Raw genomic sequence first — 20,359 nt, 5'->3', positions numbered from 1 at the left:
AATCCACCCTGAGGATTTTTGTGTCTTCATCAGCTTCACTGATGAAGGATTTGCTTAAGCTTTGAAAAAAAACATTTTTTTTTCTTTTATACTTCAAGCCAGACACCTCCAGGACTTCTGCTTAGTTTGTCTGAGTGGTTTGTAATCCCATGTAGCAAATGTGACTCCTGCAAGGGGCTCCCTTTCCTCTCAGAGCCTTCTGGAAGCTGTTGGCAGAGCCAGGGTTAAAGCCACAGGTGCAGGTGACAGGCAGACCAGGCACAGAGGGACAGTTTTTGTTACATAACAAAGGTTGCCTTTAAACTGTGTTTTTTATCATGAGCTACAAATCAGAGTGAGCCAGACCCTTATGACCAGTGTAGTGCAAAAGAATCCAAGTGTGTGTGAAGGATCTTCTGAGCTCTTGCAAGGTTCTCCAGGATTAGGATTGGGCTGCAGACAGCCTGATGCTGCAAACATAACCCCCCAGGGATGGATTTTGGCAGTGGGTTGCCATCACACAGCAGCCTGGTGTTTGCTGTCTGTCCCTGCCCAGCTCCAGGGGTGACAGTTCCAACCAGGACACTCTCCACACATCTTGGGTGCAGTGTCCCCGTGCTGAACAGGCCAGAAGGGACAAAGAGAATCCCTGAATCTGCTTTGTCTGCTTTGAGGATTATTTCTTAAAGCATCCATGTTCCTTACAGCAAGGGCCTCTCTGCTAAGCCCTGCAAGGTGCAGTGGGATCCCGTTGTCTCTGAACTTTAGAAATGTCACCTAATTTGGATTTGTCCAGTGAGAGAAATTCTGACCACATCTCCTACTGCAAGGACAACCTGCTGGACATGCAAGCAGGGATTTACTCTGCCTTTACAGAAAAACATGTCCCTAATTCCTACAAAGTCAGCTGTGAATGGCAGCCTCGTGCTGGGCATGAAAGGCTGGATCATGGAGAGGAGCAGGGCTCTGGTCAGCCATGGGGCTCCTGATAAGAAGCAGACATGAGGCTGAGCTGCTGGAATTTATTACTGGGATGATCTACTTGCTAAATTGTCATTCTACCCAACAGAGGATGGGAGATGGCAGTTCCTTGCTCTAAGGGAGGTCTCTTGGTCCCATTTTACATTGTTACCGTCTCCTTGATCACATCCTCGGTGGGGCTGTGGAGTCCTTTTGTTCTCTGCTCTACTTTCCAGCATTTTTGTTGCTCTAGCAACACTTCCAGCCCCAAAGCAGCGGGATCCTGGTGCTAACACAATGCTGCATTTGAAAGAAGGAAGCAGAGCACGACAGGTGATCTCCAGCTTTTGTATGGAATGGCTGTGCCTTGAAATGGGAGGATGAATGGCAGGTTGTGATATCTTATTGTCTTGCAACTGGCATTGCTTTTGTCATAAAAGGTGAGAAATAGTTTTGTGTTCCTGCCACAGCTGTGGTTTGTAAAGTTGCTGTATTATTTTCCTTGTGTGGGATAGGTCAGCACTGGTTTAAGTGGGGCTGTGGGAGCCAGGCCCATGGCAGGCAGCTCCTTTCTGGGCAAATAAATAATGTTTTCCATGCCCAGCAACTCCAGCAGCTTTGCAGGCTCCTCTCCAGAGCTGGTCTGCCACTGGACTGTCCTTACAGCGTGGATCCACTGACCTGCTGGCCATCTGCACATCTGGAGGGGGAAGGAAAAGGGTCCAGATTTTATATCAGAAAACTGCAGGTATTGGGTGAAGATCTTTCTGGTAGATTTCCTGCAAAACTCAGGAGCCACTGGTGCTCTGCAGTGCGGTTTGTGGGATCCTGTCAGCTGCTCTGGCATTTTGTAGCTTCTCTATATATGGTGAGAGTGGTACAGGAAGATGCATTTAACACCTTTTTTTTTCCTCCTGAGTGCTCTCCCATGCTTTGCCACGGTGCTGCAGACAAGGCTGGCAGTGTAAAAGCCACCTGTAGGTGCTCTGTGGGTAAGAAGAGAAGAAATCTTTTTTAGATTTTGGGCACAGCTTCCCACAGCTTCCTGCTGGCCCAGCCACTGCTGCAAGGACCCGAGTGCACCGCGTGTAGATGGAAGTGAAAACCTCAGTAGGCTCCTCAAGAAGTCTGTCCCAGCTGCCAAGTACACTTGAAATAATCCAGTATCTGCTGCCTTTCACCCAGCCTTCCCTCCCAGACCACTGAAAAGGGTTGAAGACTGAGGATATTTAGAATGTGTCCTCAGACACCTGAATTTTGTGGTAAGTGGAGTGTGAAGAGTGAGTACCAGCTATGGGATTGATCTTGTTTCCAGTGGGTCACCCCTTTTTATTTAGATATTAGGCTCAAAATCTTATTTTTTTCAAGCTGGTATGACTGCAGATACTCAGTCTGCAAGATTTGGTCATCATTATACAAACACTTTCCTTCTTGGGACCAATGGTAGGACATTCCCAAGTCATTCCTTTTCCTCTCTTGGGTACTTTGCACTTTTTGGGCTCCTGGCAGCCAGCCTAGATGGGGTCACTGTGGTGTGGTGGTGGAGCTGCCCCAAACCTGATGAATCTGGAACAGTCCTGTAGCACTGAAAGCTTCACAGGCTCCAAGAGGCTTGGATTTACAGTGCTTGGGCAGCTTCTGGGTGTCTTGGTTACATCCTCCTGTGCCTCTGGTGAACTCCTGATGTGGAGGACAGGGCATCCTGCAGGCACCACCCTCCTCCAGCAGCACGAGCAGGATTATTGAAGTGTTGCTGTTCTTTTGGTACTTTTGGGCTGTTTTCATGACTTGTGCAAGAAACCATGGACAAACAGGGAAGTTTCTAGAGTCTCCAAAACTAGATAGAAGGTTGTGTTTGCCCTTGCAGTGTTAGAGAGATAGAGAGATAGAGAGGATAGATAGATAGATAGATAGATAGATAGATAGATAGATAGATAATGCCATTGCACTGGGCTGGCATTCCAGTTGCATGCTCAGTCTTCTGCAAATTAAATGGGCAATTTTTATCTCTTTTCATATAAATGATCCTGTAAAGGGAGTCTGCACTGAGAGCATAAAATGCCTCCCTGAGTTTTCAGCTGGTTTTCTTTGCTGCACTGTTGGCACTGCTGGGTTTAAAGCATTGCCTCTGGGTCACACCCAAATGCTCAAGAGGAGCCTTTGGCTCCTGTGCTTGTATCATGTTTAGGCCATGGAAAAGTGAGGAAGTGCATTTTCTGGGATGAAATGATTAATTGTACACCCAGGGTACAGAGGTCACAGCAGGGGGATAGGAGAGGTGCCATTAATTTGGTGTCTTGGAGGTGTTAAGCACATTTTTGTTGTGGTTTGAGGCTCCTGGTGAGCAGCAAGATGTGTCCCAGGGATTGGGAAGTGTTTTGGGAAGGCTGCTTTTCCCCTACAAGTCATTGTTCAAAGGAGAAGGATTTTGCTTCCTCCTCTCCCTCTCATCATCTTCATCCAGCTGCCACTCATGTTACTCCTGAGAGATGAGGAGTGTCAGGGGTGGATTTCAGCATATCACCTTCTATCTCCTGTGCTGTAAATTAGTGATAGCCACCACACTGTTCTGCAGAAATCCCCCTGACCTGGCTGCTCTTCCAGCCAGTTTGAAGGTTGGGTGGGTTTTTAAATGATGATATTTTAAAATTTGAGAACAGCTTTGATTTATTGACCTGCTGCCTCAACAAATCGAGCTGTCTGGGCTGGCATCTGCAGATAAGAGGCTGTCGAGTAATTGCTTATTATTGACTGATTGCCAGCTTGGGCTGTTTGCTTGCAGAAGAATCAATAGTAGTCAATCTTCAAAGTCTAAACTCTCAGGGAGTATGACTGGTTTCCAAATTAGGAATGACAGGTCAGGATAACTCCATAGCTGCTATCCCACCTTCACATGTGGGTGTAATCCTGCCGTGGAGGAGGAAGCGCGGGACATGATCTTCCTCCGTTGAGGCTTTTTCACATCTGCCTTCTCCAAAGTCTGGGGTTTTCTTTGCTGGGCTTTTCAGGGTCAGATCCCACCTGGCTCCAGACCTTCCCTGGAGGAGCTGGGGCAGGCTCAGCAGCACCTGAGATCCGTGGGAGGCGAGGGGAGGATGAAGCGCAGCCATCAGTCATTAAGTCCCTGAAGGATGGAGCAGGGAGGGGTGGCTGAGCAGCCTGTGCTCTGACACATCCAAACCAACCAGTTTGGATGCTTTATAAATAAAACAAAGCCTCTATTTTAATGCATGGTAACAGAGATTCCCTTTCTGGGGGTGATTCTATTTAGGTGGCGACAGAGCAAAATATCCAGTGTCACCATAGGTTTTGTCATTTCTTGCGGGGACGGTCGCTATGGTGAGTGTGCATTGTCAAACGCAGCCATAGCCCTTCTTTAACACTCTCCTGGCATCCTGCCTTTTTGTGGATTCACTTGTAGGGCTTAAAACATTAAAGGGGCTTCATGGCATCAAAGACACTCAAGAGTTTTTGAAAAATAAATACACGTTTAGGTGGTTGTAATGGCTGGGGTGAAGCCTGGCGCTGGATCTGGGAAGTGATCTCAGACCTTGGGCTGCAGCCCCCTCTGGGTTTTTTCTCCTTGGACTCAGAGGTTGTGATTCTCCCTGGACTCAGGGGTTGCAGTCTGGTTTCTGCATGTCCTAGACTCAAGCTGGGTTTAAAACTTGAAATAAGAGCCTTTGGGGGGAGGGGGAGGCTTGGATCTCTTTCAGCTACAAAGAGCAATTAAGCAACAGGACATAAAATAGATAAATGGGAAGGGGAAGGGCAGAACCCTGGAATATGAGAAGATGAAAATGGAAGAAACTATTTCTGCAGTGTATTTGTCCTTAATGTTGGAGCTTTATTTTCACCAGGAAGGCTTTGAATTGAGGGTCATCATTTGAAGTGGGGGAGAAATATCTCAAATAGAGCAGTTTAATCTACAGTGATCTAGGAGAGAATGGACAAGATTACTTGAACAGCCTTGTTTAGATACTGGATTTGTAGTCTACCAGCAAATCCTCATTTGCATGGGTCCTTAATCTGTGGAGTTAAATGTGTCTTAGGATCTGTTACCAACTGTGATGCAGAGTTGAGAACTAGATTTTTAAAGCTATTCCTTTTTATGTGAATGTTTCCCCTCCCCTCCCCCTCCCTGCACCCCTAACTATCTTCCTGATTTTTTCTGAAAAGCAAAGATGAGCCAACAAGTGATGCAAAAGGAAAAATGTGCCAGCGAGAAGAAGCTATTTTTGACTCCAGATTCAGTGGATGCACTGTCCACCAGGCTGTAGAGAAAAGCCAAGGTCAGACATTTCAAACGAGCGTCGCAGGGAAACCACCGCCCCCCTCCTTCCTGAAAGGGGCCATGGACGTGAAATCTTTCAACCTCCTTGGAGCTGGAGGCTTGGGCAGAGATGCTTTGTGGAGCCTTGGGAAGGGCTTTAGCCCTTGGTTTGGGGGCTGCTGGCTCTGCCTGGAGCCCTGAAATGGCATTTCCTCATGTGTGCAGCAGCCCTCACTCATGAAATGGATGCAAGTGCTGAAAAAGCTCCCGCGTGAGCATGCTCACTGGAAGATTAATCCTTTAGAGGGAGTTGGAGAGTTAAGCTACTGTAATTTCTCTGCAGTTGGCTGCAGTAAACAACTGCTCTAAAGACACGAGGAAAAAAATTGACGGAGGTATATGGCATTAATGTACATATCTTTTTGTGTTTCTCCTTTCAGGTTGAGGGTTTGAGACAGGTTTTTGCTCTATGAGCAGGGGAAGAGGGAGCTGTGTAATGATTTTATGGGTGACCTTCATGTTGTGGTTTCTTTTTTTCCTCCAGGCCAAAGTAATCCTATTTCTGTGCAAGGCCATAGTGAGGCTCGGGCTGGCTTTCTAGAGCTGGGGTAGAGCACCAGGGTGGCTTCGTGTTGAGTTAAATGATTAGAGGAGGTGAGGCCTTGCTGCTCGTTGAGCTGTGTTGGCAGAAGGGAGCTGAAAACACCTCGTCCTCTTTAGTTGTGAGCAGAACCCAGTGGGACTCGATCTATCATGCTTCTGTTGGGAAGAAAATGTGTGACAGGATTAGCTTTGCCTACAGAAGACTAGTCTTTTGCTTTTGATTATTACTATTATTTTGCTCCCCCTCCTCCCCATGCCTGAGGAGCTGCAGTCCTGTGTCAGATGGGGGAAGGAAAACAATCCTTGAGCTATTTTGGCTTTGCTTTGAAGGCTGATGACTCCGGGCGTGTTGAGGAGGGATGCCTTGGCAGCCAGGTAAGTGTTGCAGGCACAGGGATTGTGTTAAGGTGAAACTGAGCCCCTTCCTCTCCAATCCCTGCTTTGTGGGGGCATCCCAGAGGAAGGGAAACCTCGGATGGCTCCTAATCAGCGAAGAGTGTTTTCTCTACTCGCCTCCAGAAGCGTGGGTGAAGGAGGATGTGATTTACCATCCCTGGAGCTTTTATCAGCTTCCTCTGAACGCAGCACAAGCCATGGAGGGCCAACCTGGGGCTCCCAGGACATCAAGCAGAAATGCTTGGGTGGCTTGATTTTTGTCAGGCTGCTGGAGCTGCTCAGAGTCAGTGCTCCCTGACCAGGGCTCGTGTCTTCACCTCTTACAAACATCGCTGTAGTCCTTGGGGATGGTGAGGAAATGGAGGTGATCTGTCAGCAAAACTTGCCTGGCGGGGGTGGGGCAGGGCATTGTTCTGTTCTGTTCTGTACCTGACTGGAATGAGTGGGAGCTGGAGGGGCTGGAGGTGACCCCTGGGCATCCCCCAGGACTGAGCGAGGGCACACCCTTCCTCCTTGAGGAGGGGATAATCACGGGTGCAACTGCAGATCCTGGGGTTGCCTGGCTCTGGGAGCACTCCTGGTGTGAAATTTATGTCCAACGGATTTTATTGGAAAATGGCTTCATGTTTCCTTGGAGTGATGTGAAGAAGGGAATAATAACTCAATAATTTAGCAAATGTCAGTGGCTCCCACTAGGTTCGTCCTGAGGTTGCTGTCAGCTTCCATGTGATTCCCAGGTGGATTCTAACACTGCTGGATGAGTTCAGAAGGGCAATTCTATTACAGACTTGGCTGAGCTCGAGATGCTGCGGATTTGAAGAAAATTTTGCCACCCCAACGTTGAGGTTTTTTTGCTTAGTCCCTCCTTTTCCCCTCCTTTCCAAAAGCTCTGGCTGGCACAGACTGTCTGTTCTGTGGATGGTTTTAGGGAACATTGGTGGCTGTGTGCGTAGGGGGAATAATTAGCTACCAAATGCAAATAGATTGTTTCTTGCTGTTTCAAAATCATTGTAATTTCTATTGATGATGTGTTAATTATAACTTCATTTTGATGGGCGTGAGGGAAATGATAGAGATATAGCAATATAAATCTATATAGGGAAGGATGTTGTCAGAATATTGTTTTGGAGATGATTGTGAGAACAAAGACTCGTGTTGTGGAGGACCATGGTTGTGTCAGGATTCGGTGGTGCTGCTTGTTTCTCAGTGGTGGATGAGTGTTTTCTCTTTCACATTTTTAACTGATGCCAGTGATGTATCTGTCACCATGACAAGGGGTTTTAGTTCAGAGAAAAATGATCAAATTCTATTTAAAAGCACGTTTGGTGGAAGAACTGGGAAATTTTTTTGGAGAAGCAAAGTTGAAAGCAAGATAGTTAAAGGAAACTCTAAAAATCTGTGATCAGGGTATAACAAAAATGCATCTTCAGGCTGAGGTGTGTAGGAGCTGCTTTACCAGCACAGGGCCCAAGGTCCTGTGACACCAGGACTGGTCCTTGGCCTGGAATGAGGTGCTGGGCCCTGGCTGTCCCCCAGTGCAGGTCATTGCTGTCCTTCCCTTTTCCACAGGGTGACTTTAGGGAGCCTGGATCCATCATCTCATTCTTTATTTCACCCTCACTGGGAAGACTAATCAGGTTCATCCCTGAGAAGGTTTGGACAAGCTTTAAACCTTTTCCTCCTGTTTCCAGTCCCAGAATGAGGGAAAGGCTCAGCAAAGGGACAAAGGTTACACTTTCCTTAGTGCCATGGGTTTTGGCTCAAAGCCTGAGGATAAAGCCCTCCCCCTCTTCTTGTTTTAGGGTAAAATGGGGGAAATGAGCTATTTTCAGTGGCTGAAGAGAGTCCCCAGCACAGAGCACTGTTCTTCAGCCTTACCAAGCCTTTGGTGGCCTGGGGACTTGATGCCTCTGGATCAGAGCAGCTTTTGAGACACCCTCATCCCACAGCTTCTTCCCTCCTGTGCAGGGCTCCTCTCTTCCAGGGAGCCCCGGAATTGATAAGTCTGGAAGGAAAAAAGTAGCTACTACCAAATCTAATTTCAGATTGTAGGTTTGTTCTTGGGCTCTGCCAGAGGAGTTCTGCAGGTCCCTGCTGAGGGTTCCCATGGAGGGGGCACCTCTCTCTCCTTGCAAACCCTGAGCACTCTGGTGTGGCTGAGCTGAGGGAGATCCATCATCCCATGGAACCGTGTCCTGCTGCTGCAGGGTGTTGGATTTGCAGGGTATGCAGGGCAGGAACTCCTGGATGCTTTCTTTGAGATGGGTGACTTGGACTTTGCAGGAGGATTCATTGCTTGAATGTGCACATTCCTGTCTTTAGATTTGTGTGAAAAATTCTGCCTATGTGGCCAGTTTTGTCTCTTTCTCCACCAGCAGAGCTTTGTTCAATTGAGGAACTGAAACTTGAATTTGGGACATGCTCATGTTTTTGGTATCATATCAGCCCAGGACTGTATTCAAACCAGAAAGAACAAGATGGAACTGAATCCTACAGGTGTATCTAAAAAACCCTCATGCAACATTGGCAGTCCCAGGGAGGAGAAGGTAACTCTGCTGGACAAACACAGCATGCAGGTTCCAGTCTTTAATAATCTGATGGTGACTACTTTCAAAGCCCAGTGGCTTTGCTTCTCTCTCTTCCAACTGCTTCAGGCAACCTGGACTCAACTGGCAATGCCTTTAAGAGCAGATATTATGACAGGAGCCTTGTAATTATTTGCTGTGGTGAATTCTCTCTGTGGTGATGCTGTGTTGGGAGGGTTTGCTGTCACGCATAGCATTTCTCCACCTTCAGAGGACTTTTACCTTCTGCTCTTCTGCCTTCCTGGCCATTTTGAAATCCAATTTATGGCTGAATTTTGGTTTCCTTAACACCCTGGGCTTAGTCTTTGCTGCTGCATCCTTGTTTTGTGTCCTTTGGCAGTGCTGTCCCCTGCCCAAAGGCTCCTGAATGAAGCAGGGAAGGGTCTTGGGGCGTCCTGTGCTCCTTGGAGCTGGTGGAGCCCTGCATGGAGAGAGGACCTGAGGAAGCCTGAAAGCACCAGCTGGCAAAGGGGACTCCTTACCCCCCTTTTCCCTGAGGATTAGTGAGTGAAGTTACAGACACAAGGGAAGGAGCTGTGATTTTTAACCCAAATGTGGCATTATAGAATAACTGTGTTCCCATGGTGGACGGGCTTTAATGCATCGACCAGCACAGAGGACATCCAGGGTTCTGAGGGTGAGAGAAGCAGTGCAAGGGGTACTTCATGCTGGGAAAAATATGGTTGTGGGAAGGGGAAGATGGAAGAAAAATCCTGCTTTAAGGACCTGCAGGGAAGAAGTGGAGTTAAACAGCTGGGAGAGAGCAGAAAGGCAGGAGACAGGGCTGTAGGGATGGATGGATGGATGGATGGATGGATGGATGGATGGATGGGGTTTGAAGGTGGTGGTTAAGTGATTTGGTGGCTCCTAAAAACCCAAGAAGGCAGAAAAAGAGAGAGAAAATGAACTGCAGGTGATTCTTCAGGTGCTGTCTAGTCCGTGACCTACTTGCTGCCGCAGTGCTCTGCAGCTGGAGGAGAAACAGAGGAAATGGGAAATGGCTGTTCCCTGTGGGAAGCACAGGCTGCTGGGATGTGCAGGAGCTCTTCCTTCAGCTGCTGGGATGTGGCTGTGCCAGGGCACCTGGAGTTTGTGACTGGAGGAAGGACAGGGAGACTTTGAGCCATTCCTGTTGGAGGAGACAGTGCTGGATCCTGGAACCAGGCTCAGATTTGTGAGCTGCCTTAAACACATGGATGCAGGAGATCCTTCCCTTAGGATGTGGAGCACTGGAGAGCTGTCCTGTGTGGGGACATGGCTCACCCACACCCCCTGGACTGTGGGGATTATTCATCCCTCACCTCCTCATAATCCACTGCAAACTGAAAGTCTGCCTTCTCCTGCTTCTGCTCCTTCAGGAGCCCCCACTAACCTGATCATTCTTAATCTTGTGTTATTTTCCAGATCATCAATTTGATTTCTCAGTACTTCTGCAGTCCTTAGTGTTCCTGGGAATCTGTGCCTCCATCTATTATCTCTGTTTCTTTTTGAGGCTGTAGCAACCTTGAACCACAGTTTCCATCCTATTTTTATAACTCATTCTGCTTATTAGAGGAGTCCTGCTGAAAGAAGTCTACAGTTCTTACCAAGATAGCCCAGATTTTTCTCAGTAAATAATTTCATCTCTTGCTAATATGAACTTGAAGGCTCTCCTCTTCCATTTGTTCCCTTCTCCCTCTGGGGCTTGGGAATGAAATACCTTTAACTTAATCCATGTATGTAGGTGTACATGTATGTCACAGGGTGTCAGATCCCCCTTTATTAATTGTGATGCTGCCAAAGACTGGTGTCCAGTAGTGGCTGCTTCAGATTTGCCTCTGGTCCAAATGAGATGGGGAAGTGGCCTCTGTATCTTTTTGGAGGGCTGTTCTGATTTTCTATATTAAATAAATATATAAAGTGGCTCTAAGAGTGAAATGCCAGCCTTCCTCCTGCGGAAGGCATAGAGGCAGTGATTTGTGAGTCAGCAGTCCAAGGTTAACTCCAAAACTTCTGCACTTCCCTTGCAACTGCCATCCCAGGAAATCATTTCTCTGGAAAGGAAAATAAAAGAAACCTGTCCTCTGTTTTTCAGAAGTTGTGAATTGTGCTCTTGTTTAAGCTGATTATTTTATTTATTCCAATAATCCTCTCTTCCAGAATAAAGGAAAATTAATTGTCTTCCTATTTCCATAATGGTTTGCCCTTCAGACAGTTGCCTGGCAAAGTGCTTAAAACTGAAATGAAAAGATGGTGAATGCCTAAAATCACTGAGCTACTGTAGGGACATGTTTGTATTTAATAGGGTGGTATCACACAGTCCCAGAGTGTTATTTGCTCTGGGTTCTGTAGGATTAGGAGAGTGGTTTTTTTCTTTTTTTTTTTTTTTTTTTTTTGCTTCTGCATATGAAAACGGGGTCAAGCCTGCTGTGGTAGATAGTGCAAGTCTTAGGTAGGATTTTGCTGGGGAGATGGACTGCCTGTAGCTGAGACCCTAAAATTATCCAGCATTAATGGGGAGAGTTGTCATTGGGCTTGGTTGTGTTTGTCTGCAGAGTAAGTGCCTGGAGATGGGCAAGGACTTCCTTCCTTACAGGTGTGGTGGGACAAGATTTTCCCTGCTGGAGCTTTTCACTGACACCTACCTGTATCTTGGTTATTTTTAATTCTGTCTGGCTAAAAAAAAGTTACCTGATTAATGTGGGAAAATGCTGGAATGTTTCCTTAAAAGGCTCCAAAGTGATGCAATATTCAGTGATGAATCTCAGAGCTAAATGAGTGTGCGTTGGGTGGGGAAGGGAGTTCTGTGTTTTATCACCCAACACATTTATTTTTCATCCCAGGGCTGCTCTGGGGAAGGTGGTGTGGGAGCACTGACAGAGCTCCAGCTCCAGGTCAGCATCAGGGCAGTGCTGGATCTCCCCTCTGCTTTGCTTTCCTGTTTTATCCCAGCAAGCTTTGGGAAATAGGTAAAAACCTGGAGCTGGAGATGGCTGTGCTTCCAGAGGGGTTTACCCTGCGGGTGGGTGAGGAGAAACCCCAGTGTGCTAACCCCAGAGCCTTGTGCAGTGACCAGGGTTTGTTGCCCAGTCATTCATGTCCCCACAGGCACGTCCAGGTGGGGCTCCCCGGCCCAGGGACAGTGGAGGTGGAGCTCATCTCTGTATCCAGGGAGAAGCTGCTGGCACCACCCTCACCTGGATGTGGCCCTGGCTCATTGCTCATCTGGCAGCGTGGCCACAGGCACGAGGCAGTTCCAGTGTTGTGTGTCCACACGAGAAACCACATGGGAATGAATTCCTCCTGTCTCTCCTAGGTTTCCCTCTCCCCTTATGTGAAATTGCTCTGAAGGAGCAGAGTGTAATCCAACACAGAAGAGAGAAGGGCAGGAGTTAATTCATTTCCATGATCTCTCTGTGGCACTTAGTCCAGCTAATAGTGAATTGTCGTGCTTGGTCCTGGCTTATCTCCTAAGGGACCCACTGGGGGACGGCTGGGCAGGAAGGACCCGTGGCCCCTGGGTATTGGCATTAGCTGAGGAGCACATGAGATCATCTGCTGCATTTCCAGCCAGTTTTGAGCTGCCATCCCAAGCAGGAGAACAGCAGGGGCATCTCAACACCACCCAGCTCTGGGAGACCATTGTGGCTCATCACCTGAGTGTCCCTGAGCACAGGGCAGGGAGGGAGCCTCTCCTGCTTAGGGGAACCCTAGGGAATATAAAACCAGGTGTGTGAACAACCTCCCCAGGTCTCACCTGCTCTGCCCTGCATGCAGCAATCTTTTTTTTTTTTTTCCTTTAAACATCATAAACCTGGCAGGGGAATTCATTAACATGAGTCCCCACAGACTTTGATTTTGCCAAACATTGATTTCAAATCACTCTTCCTCCACTTAATAGGTGAGAGCTCTCTCCTCTCCCTTTTCAGAAGTCTTGGGAAGGTGTAGGAGTGGGCTGCAGCAGAAACCTGCCCAGATTTGTTCATTCTGTAGCTGATAGGGATTGCTTTTTCTTGTTGTTGGTGCCTTTGGCTCGTGCATGGTATGGAAGACGTTATCCCAGACGGAGAACACCCGTGTGGCCAGCTCCTGTCTGTCAAAAGCTGCTGTTGATTTCAGTATTTTAGGCTCAGTCTCTTCAGTCCCAGATGGAGCTGTATTTCCAGCTAGAACACACCCATACAGTTCATTGAGGGAGGTGAAAATGCTCCAATTTACAGCAGTTTGGGCCCTGATCGTGGGCAGTGGCAGCTCCTTGTGCACGAGTGGGGAGAGGAGCCTGGAGGGATCAGTCACGCACTCCTGTAAAATAGCTCCTTGCTCGCTGCTGTGGCTGCCAGAAGGACTTTTGAAATGGCAAAGGTTGTGAAATCATGGCAGGAAACACCAGAGGCCGGAGCTGAGCCAGAGGAGGAGCTGCCCCTTCCCACACGGCCAGGACTGGAAAAGTGAACGTTCATGGCTTTGTTTTTGCAAGAGCCCTTCCTTGTGCTGCAGGCATGCCATGTGCCAGGCAGTGGCCTGTGGGCCTCTTTCAAATGGCAGGAGTCTCACAGCTGTAGCCTTTGCTCCTGCTCTGGGATGGCTCTGTGCAGCAGGAGCTGTGTTTGGGACCTGGGGGCTGTTACTGCTCCTGGGAGACAAAGCAGCTTTTGAAAATTAATAACTTTTTTCTAGTCCCACCACGGTACTGATAATCTTGTCCTTTTGTCTCCTGCTCCTCCCTGAGTGGGTTTTTGCCTTTTCTAGATCTCATCCTAATCCCTTCTTGCAAAAATAAAACCTGGACTGGTGCTGAAATGAAGTCTGGTGTGCTGCACTGTCTGTGGCTGTGCAGGGAGGGGAGGAGCTGGTTAATGTTAAACATTTTGCTTTGACCAAGGGCACCCAGGCTGCCCTTCTGTGTGTCCTGTCTAGCAGGAGGAAGAGAAGTTGATCATATTTGGGCATTGGAAGGGGCTGCCCAGGGCAGTGGTGGAGTCACCATCCCTGTAAGTGTTCAAAAACCATGTGGATGTGGCACTTGGGGACACGGTTTAGTGGTGAACATGGGGGTGTTGGACTTGATGAACTTGGAGGTGTTTCCCAGCCTTAATGATTGTGTGATTTTCTCTTGGTCCTGTGGTTAGGATTGATTATTGCACAGCATTTCCATCATCCTGTCCCCTCCCAGCACATCAGGGCAGTGTCACATCTGCACAGGAGGTGCATTGAAGGGGCTGATAGATCCCCATCATTAACCAGGAGCCTCTAAATGAGTGTTCAGCACTGGCAAAATCACTGTGGGTTCTGCTTTCCATCCTCTGCAGCTCATGGACAAGGAAATCACAGAATCCCCGACTGGTTTGGGTTGGAAGGGACATTAAAGCCCATCCAGTGCCACCCCTGCCATGGCAGGGACACCTCCCACTGTGCCAGGCTGCTCCCAGCCCTGTCCAGCCTGGCCTTGGGCACTGCCAGGGATCCAGGGGCAGCCCCAGCTGCTCTGGGCACCCTGTGCTAGCATCACCCACCCTCCCAGGGAACAATTCCTGATTCCCCATATCCCATCTATCCCTCCCCTTTTCAGTTTGAGGCAATTCCCTCTCGTCCTGTCACTAAATAATAAAAATGCTGAGGAACAGGTGTCAGAGGGTGCTCCCTGCTCGTGCAGCTCCCTCAGGAAACCCCCTCCAAGTCCTGCCTTTGGGTGGGAACAACTTCTTCCCACTGTCCGTGGAACGGCCTGCTCTGACTGGGTTTTTTTTAATGGGGGAGCACCTTTGTTGGTATCCCAGGATGGCAGCTCCATCCTGGCCCTGTGGGGAACTTCAGGAGAAGAGGAATTCACAATATAGGCTTCATCTGTATTAAAAAATACAGTTTTTCTCTCCAGGTTTTGTAAGATCATCACTGTTGTTTGCTCTGAATGCTGAATTGTGCCTCTTCATGGTTGTGGTTTCCTTTATCTCCTTGCACCTGTAATGTCACAGCGCTGAGAATGAGCTTTAAATATAAAATTTGAGCCATCTGGGAGTTCTGGGACTGGGGGTAGGGAGGAAGGGGAGGAGTTACTTCCAAAAATCTGGTTAAAAATCAAACTGCTGGATTCTGAGTGACAGTTCAGTCATAGTTACATCTCTCTGTTTACTGTTCCTTGGGATTTGGAAACTCACACAGGGCCTGGATGCTGCAGGAGGAGATGGACACCTAAATTTGTGGTGTTTGCTATTGAGCCCTTCTTTAGAGAGAGATAATATATATATTTATATATATATATATATATATACACTTTTAATATACATTTATAATATATATTTATATATACATTTTATACATCAAATTGACTGAGCAAACTCCTCTTACCAAGTCACTGCTGCATTTTGAAGCAGGTGGAAGAGTTGCCATGGCTGCAGCGATGGTTATTGAGCTTTTTTGAGGTTTCCAGGGCTCAGAAAGAGAAAAAAAAAAAAAAAAAAAAGATTTAAGTTTAGGGAAACACCGTCAACAAAACCCCCCAAAACAAACAAATCTTTATCACATTTCCAATCTTCCATCTCCCCCCAGTTCCAAATGTGCTTTTTAAAGAGTTACAAATGCTTGTTGGCATAGAAACTGCAGAATGGAAGTGAAGCATGCAAATGCAAAAGGAGCCATTCTGCTGAGCAACATGGCCTGAGCCTCTGCAAAGCTGACTGAAATCTTTTACGAGGCAAAGAAAATTGTCCAGATGTTGCTTGAATTATAACGGCACTAAATATTTCAGTTTTTCAATTTACATAAATCCAAAGAGGCTGGAAATGCAGGGAATGCAGCTCCATTACCAGTGGGCTTTCTTTTCTTATGAAAGAATTTGTAGTCCAAAAATATTGCTAAAATGTGTTTGGCTCTGAGTAGTGCCAAATCCTCATTAAAACATGTGGATATTTCTGTGGTTTAATCTGTTAGAAATGCATTCAGGATCCAGTTATGTTAAATTAAGCAACAATATTGGCCTGGATGTTGTTTGAAATATTAAATGTGGCAGTCGGAACACCAAGCAAAATGTTTGCACATTTGAATCGCTCGATGAGCAATTTTTAAAAATATTTTATTCCAAGGAATGATCAAGAGTGCTTAAAAACTGTCCCTGCTCTTCTCAAGCTGCTTCCTTGCCCCTGTGAGCATCCTGGCTCCTCCATCCCACCATGGGATGGGCATGGATTTGTGTTGTGCCAGGAGGATGCTGCTCCCTTTGAGCATCCTCCTCACCCCCTTCCACGCTGTGGAGCTTATGGATACACCTCCGTAGGCCTCCAAAATCCTTGTTGGGAATGTAAAAACCCAGCAAGGCCACGAGGGATTTGTCACCCCAGACTTGCCCTAAGAGGCTTTTCCTATTGATGCTTTGCTCTATTGGGGTTTCCTGGAGATTTCCTGGGACAAAACACCTCTGAACGTGCTTGGCTCCTGGTTCGGTTATCCCTGTGCTGGTGGCTCTGGCAGGGTGGAGCCTCCGCGCTCTAAAAGTGCTGTGGCAGGAGGGAAGGCCATGGATTGCAAGAACACTTTTGCCTGCTGAGGATTTATTTCCTATTTATTTCCCCCCAGGTTGTTAATTGCCCCATGGTAAGGCAGGTCCTGCTTTAATGCAGCCCTGCCAAGGAGGGAATTTGCAGCTGGGAATGTGGGAGTGGGTGGCACAGAGAGCCATGAAACTCTGCCTGTGCCCTGGGACACGTTCATAATATATGGGATCTAGAAAATATCCCTGTGGGAGGGTTTCTGATGGGGCAGGAGGGACTGTTTGATTTGAAATCTGACACATTGCCAAAGCAATTCTACACTGGCGCTCTGTAACCCTCATTTAAAGTTAAAAATGAGGGGAGTGGGGTATATGGGCAGGTTTTCTAAAGTCTTTGGTTTTGGGGCTTTTTGAATTGCATGGCAGCCTGTGCTGCACCGAAAGGAGCCCAGAGCAGGGTGGTTCTGCCTGTACCTGTGTGTGATTTGATAGCATTCACACCTCTTAGTTGTCAGACATCGAAAGGGTAGGAGGTTGGTAGACTCAAAATTCAACCAGGTTTGACTTTCCCTTTTTAGTATAAAGTTCATACTTTTCTGAGGGATAGTTTTGCACCTTTGTTTTGCTTAAAAAAAAAAACCCAAACCTCTCCAAACCCTGAAGTTCAGTGCAATTTTCTTTATTCTTTTAATTTCAAGCATATGCAAAGTTTTATATATATATATATATATATATATATATATATATATATGTATAAAAGTCAAGCTATATATATATATGTATATGTATACGCATATATAAAACTATCTGATGATAATTGGGGATGGTTAATGATTCATGATGGAAGAAAACAAGTGAAAGTAGGAGGCACAGTGGAATGGGGTCATTGCTGAAAATGTCTTCTGCAAAAGCAAATGGGAGCACTGGGGAGGGCAGGCAGAGTTCCAGAGTGGGGAGGGAATCAGCAGCAATCCCAGTTTGGGCTGGGTTTTGTGGCTCTGGAATGCACCTTTGGAGGGTCCCACCAACACTGAGAAGCTGGAGCGTGTCCAGGGAAGGGAACGGAGCTGGGGAAGGGCTGGACCCCAGGAGAGGCTGAGGGAGCTGGGAAGGGGCTCAGCCTGGAGAAAAGGAGGCTCAGGGGGGACCTTGTGGCTCTGCACAACTCCTGACAGGAGGGGACAGCCGGGGGGGTCGGGCTCTGCTCCCAGGGAACAGGGACAGGAGGAGAGGGAACGGCCTCAGGGGGGACTCAGGGTGGACAGCAGCAGGAATTTCCTCATGGAAATGCTTCTTCAGGGTTGCCAAGCATTGGAACAGGTTGCCCTGGAAGTGTTCAAAACCATGTGTCCCCAAAACTTGGGGATGTGGGTTAGAGGTGTCCTTAACAGGGCTGGGGGAATGTTGGGGCTTGGTGGTCTTAGAGGACTTTTCTGACCTTAATGGTTTTATGGACTTTGGGAGGTTTGATGAAGCAGTAAAGCCTGGGCTTTTTAAAGGGGGGCAGCTGGGGAACTCTTTGGGCTGTGGGGAGCAAGGGGAGGTGTCAGTGTCACCCCGTTTTACCCACCAGCTTTGTTTTTATTATTTGCTGCAATGGGATCTTTATCTTCGTCTTTAAGTTGGGTTCCTGGTTTTGCTGCACTAATGCTTGCTTAACAGTTCATTCTCCATGTGGGATAGGGGCAACTGCTTCAAAACTGCATTTCCTGACACAATGCAATATGTGCTTAATAGAGAAGCATCATTAGCTGGGCAGGACAAGTTAGGCCAAGCTTGTAGAAAAATCTTAGGTCTGAAATTAAGGCATTTAAGCCTTGTTCCTGCCTGTACCTTGAGGTAAGCAGCAACAGGGTCCTCGTTTTTAAACCTGCCCCAGCAGGAGAGTATGAAAGAATTAGAGAGAAGGAAGTGGGATAGAGAGAATAAATTAGAAACAGAAGTGCGAGAAAATACAGGAGATACAAATATGGGAAAGAGTTTTGAAACACAAAAGGAAACTTTGAACTCTGAGGGACTGGGCAGCTGTGCAGGTGAACAACTGCAAACAGGAAAAACTTACCAAAAACTGTTCAAGGGAGGCACTTGGGGATGGAGGTGGGAAGGTGGGAAACAGGTGGGGATGGCAAAGGGCTGGGAGGCAAATGCTGCTGGTTGTGTCTGCAGCGGCTGCAGGAAATTTCCTTTAATTGTCCTCCAGGCCAAGGACTAAAAAGTGACCCAAGGAAGTTCCCTGAGCCCTGAATGTGGATGGGTGGGAAGGACTTACCCTTCCTTTCTCCATGGGGAGCGTCTGAGAGAGGCTGGAGAGGACAGAGCTCTACCAGGCTGAGAAACCTGGGTTTGAAGGTCTCCCACAAACCCTGAGAGTGGTTGAAGGGAGAGGAAATGGAGCACAACTGCCTGGATGAAGGACCTGTGTAAGTTGGTGTCCCACACTTGTTTTATGGTTTTGTCACAGTCTTGCACTGTCCCCAGTGCCAAAAGTGTTGTGTACGTGGCTATTCCAGCACTGCAGCCAGTGCAGACAAAACAAAGGATATTTTGACCTTGAGAGCCAATTTAAGTTAATTTCCAATTTGATCCTTCCTAGCAAATCATGGTAATATCATTTCAACCTTCATGTAACCCATCTTTAGGCAGCCCTTTCAGCACAGACGTGGCTTTTGCAGTGAAGACAGAGCCTCCATTTAATTGTCAATTATGTGGCAAGAAAGAAATGAATTGTGCATGGGTAGATTTTGTGTCATGGTAAGTCTGGAAGGCCGGAGCTCGGTGGAGTTTGGTTCTTCCCACAGAATTTGGCTTTCACCTCTAGAAAAATACATGACAAAATATTTGATGGATTTTTCAATGAGATACAGGCTGAGTTGACCTTAATTGTGGAGGGATCTTGTTGCAATGCAGCTGTGCAAATCAGCACAGCTGGATCCACGGGGAAGTAGGTCTTTAAAACAAAATGATGGCAACAACCTTCCTTCTTCCCAAGCAGACAGACCGAAGGTGAAGTCAACTGCTGAGTGCAAGGCAGCATTGCTGGGATTGAAATGAGGTGTAAGAACCTGGGAAAAACAAATGGATAGGAAATCCTTGAATCACTGGAGTGGGTTCCTTCCCTCCCTGCAGAGTTAATACTGCTCTATAAACACCTGGCAGTTATTTAGGCTGGTGTGTACAGATGATGCTGTTGCAGGAAGATTTGTGTGTGCTTGTGGGTTTTTTGCTTGTGCATTGCAGTGGATGCAGCCTCCAAACTCTGATTTATGATATCCATTCATTCCCCTTGGGAATGGGCCATGTTTAAATTCATAGAGGGATATGCAGGGCTTTACAGGACCTTCTGCGATGCTTTTTTCTGTGTGGAGAGATGAAGTTTGAAATGACAGGCACTTTGGGCTGCTTTAGAGTTGATCCTTAACTCTGTTCCTTCTAAAATGGACTTAGGAAAAAAAAAAAAAATAGGTTCTCCAGGCAGGTCACAGAATACTGACCTGTACACATCCAGCCTTGCAGGTTTTCCACATGTCAGGGAAGGGGAATATCAGAGATAGTGCAGTGGTGGTGGCAGTATCTGATATTCCCTTTATATCCACCTGACTGATGTTGTTGTTATGATCTGAGTGGGGCTTTTCCTTCTCCTTCCCTAAAGGAGGGAATTCTGCTGCTAGGATGGGAATATTGTGCTCAAGGCTTAGAAGCATTTGTGTTTATCTCAGGTGCCTGCTGATAGACCTGACCCAGGAGGGAGGGGACAGGACGGCTGTCCAAGGCTGGCTGGAAGGTCCCTCTCTGTCCCCTGGGGGCTGCCAGTGCCTTGGGGGTCGGAGAATGGGGCAGAATGCACATCGAGGGAAAAGATCATGAAGGATTTGACTTCCTCAGGGGTTTTTGCTTTGACACACTGTATCACTCAGCCTAAATGAGGACACTTCTATTCCGAAGCTTTCCCATGAGTGGGATTGTTCTGGAGTGTCCTGAACAAGCCCTGTCCATGTCTGTGGCTCCCAGTCCAGAGGCACAGCTCCCATGTTCGCTGTTCTGCGAGCTGAACACACCAGGGAGGCACTAAAAGCTGAGTGGTGTTTGCCAGGTGATGCAGCA

General features: G+C 47.4%; 1 protein-coding gene and 1 long non-coding RNA gene across 11 annotated transcripts in view; one reads left to right on the top strand and one right to left on the bottom strand.

Moving 5' to 3' along the window:
• LOC137486353 (uncharacterized) overlaps positions 1-20,359 on the bottom strand; it is a 417,767-nt gene that overhangs the window by 261,293 nt on the left and 136,115 nt on the right. The window lies entirely within an intron of this gene.
• EHMT1 (euchromatic histone lysine methyltransferase 1) overlaps positions 1-20,359 on the top strand; it is a 120,694-nt gene that overhangs the window by 14,475 nt on the left and 85,860 nt on the right. For 2 of the 10 annotated variants that reach the window (XM_068211562.1, XM_068211561.1), the window contains exon 1: positions 5,805-6,190. The exons of 3 other annotated variants lie outside the window; for them this stretch is intronic. In XM_068211562.1, the coding sequence (XP_068067663.1) occupies positions 6,098-6,190 (93 nt within the window). In that variant the 5' untranslated portion in view covers positions 5,805-6,097. Of the gene's footprint in view, positions 1-5,478; positions 5,608-5,804; positions 6,191-18,484; positions 18,679-19,287; positions 19,313-20,359 lie in introns of those variants that run through there. 5 more of the 10 variants (XM_068211553.1, XM_068211545.1, XM_068211547.1 and 2 more) reach the window with 5 other exon arrangements.

The sequence above is a fragment of the Anomalospiza imberbis genome, chromosome 21 (genome assembly GCF_031753505.1).
Source record: "Anomalospiza imberbis isolate Cuckoo-Finch-1a 21T00152 chromosome 21, ASM3175350v1, whole genome shotgun sequence".
Taxonomy (NCBI): Eukaryota; Metazoa; Chordata; class Aves; order Passeriformes; family Viduidae; genus Anomalospiza; species Anomalospiza imberbis.
The sequence above is the reverse complement of the archived record's forward strand: the minus strand, read 5'-3'. Positions and strand labels throughout refer to the sequence as shown.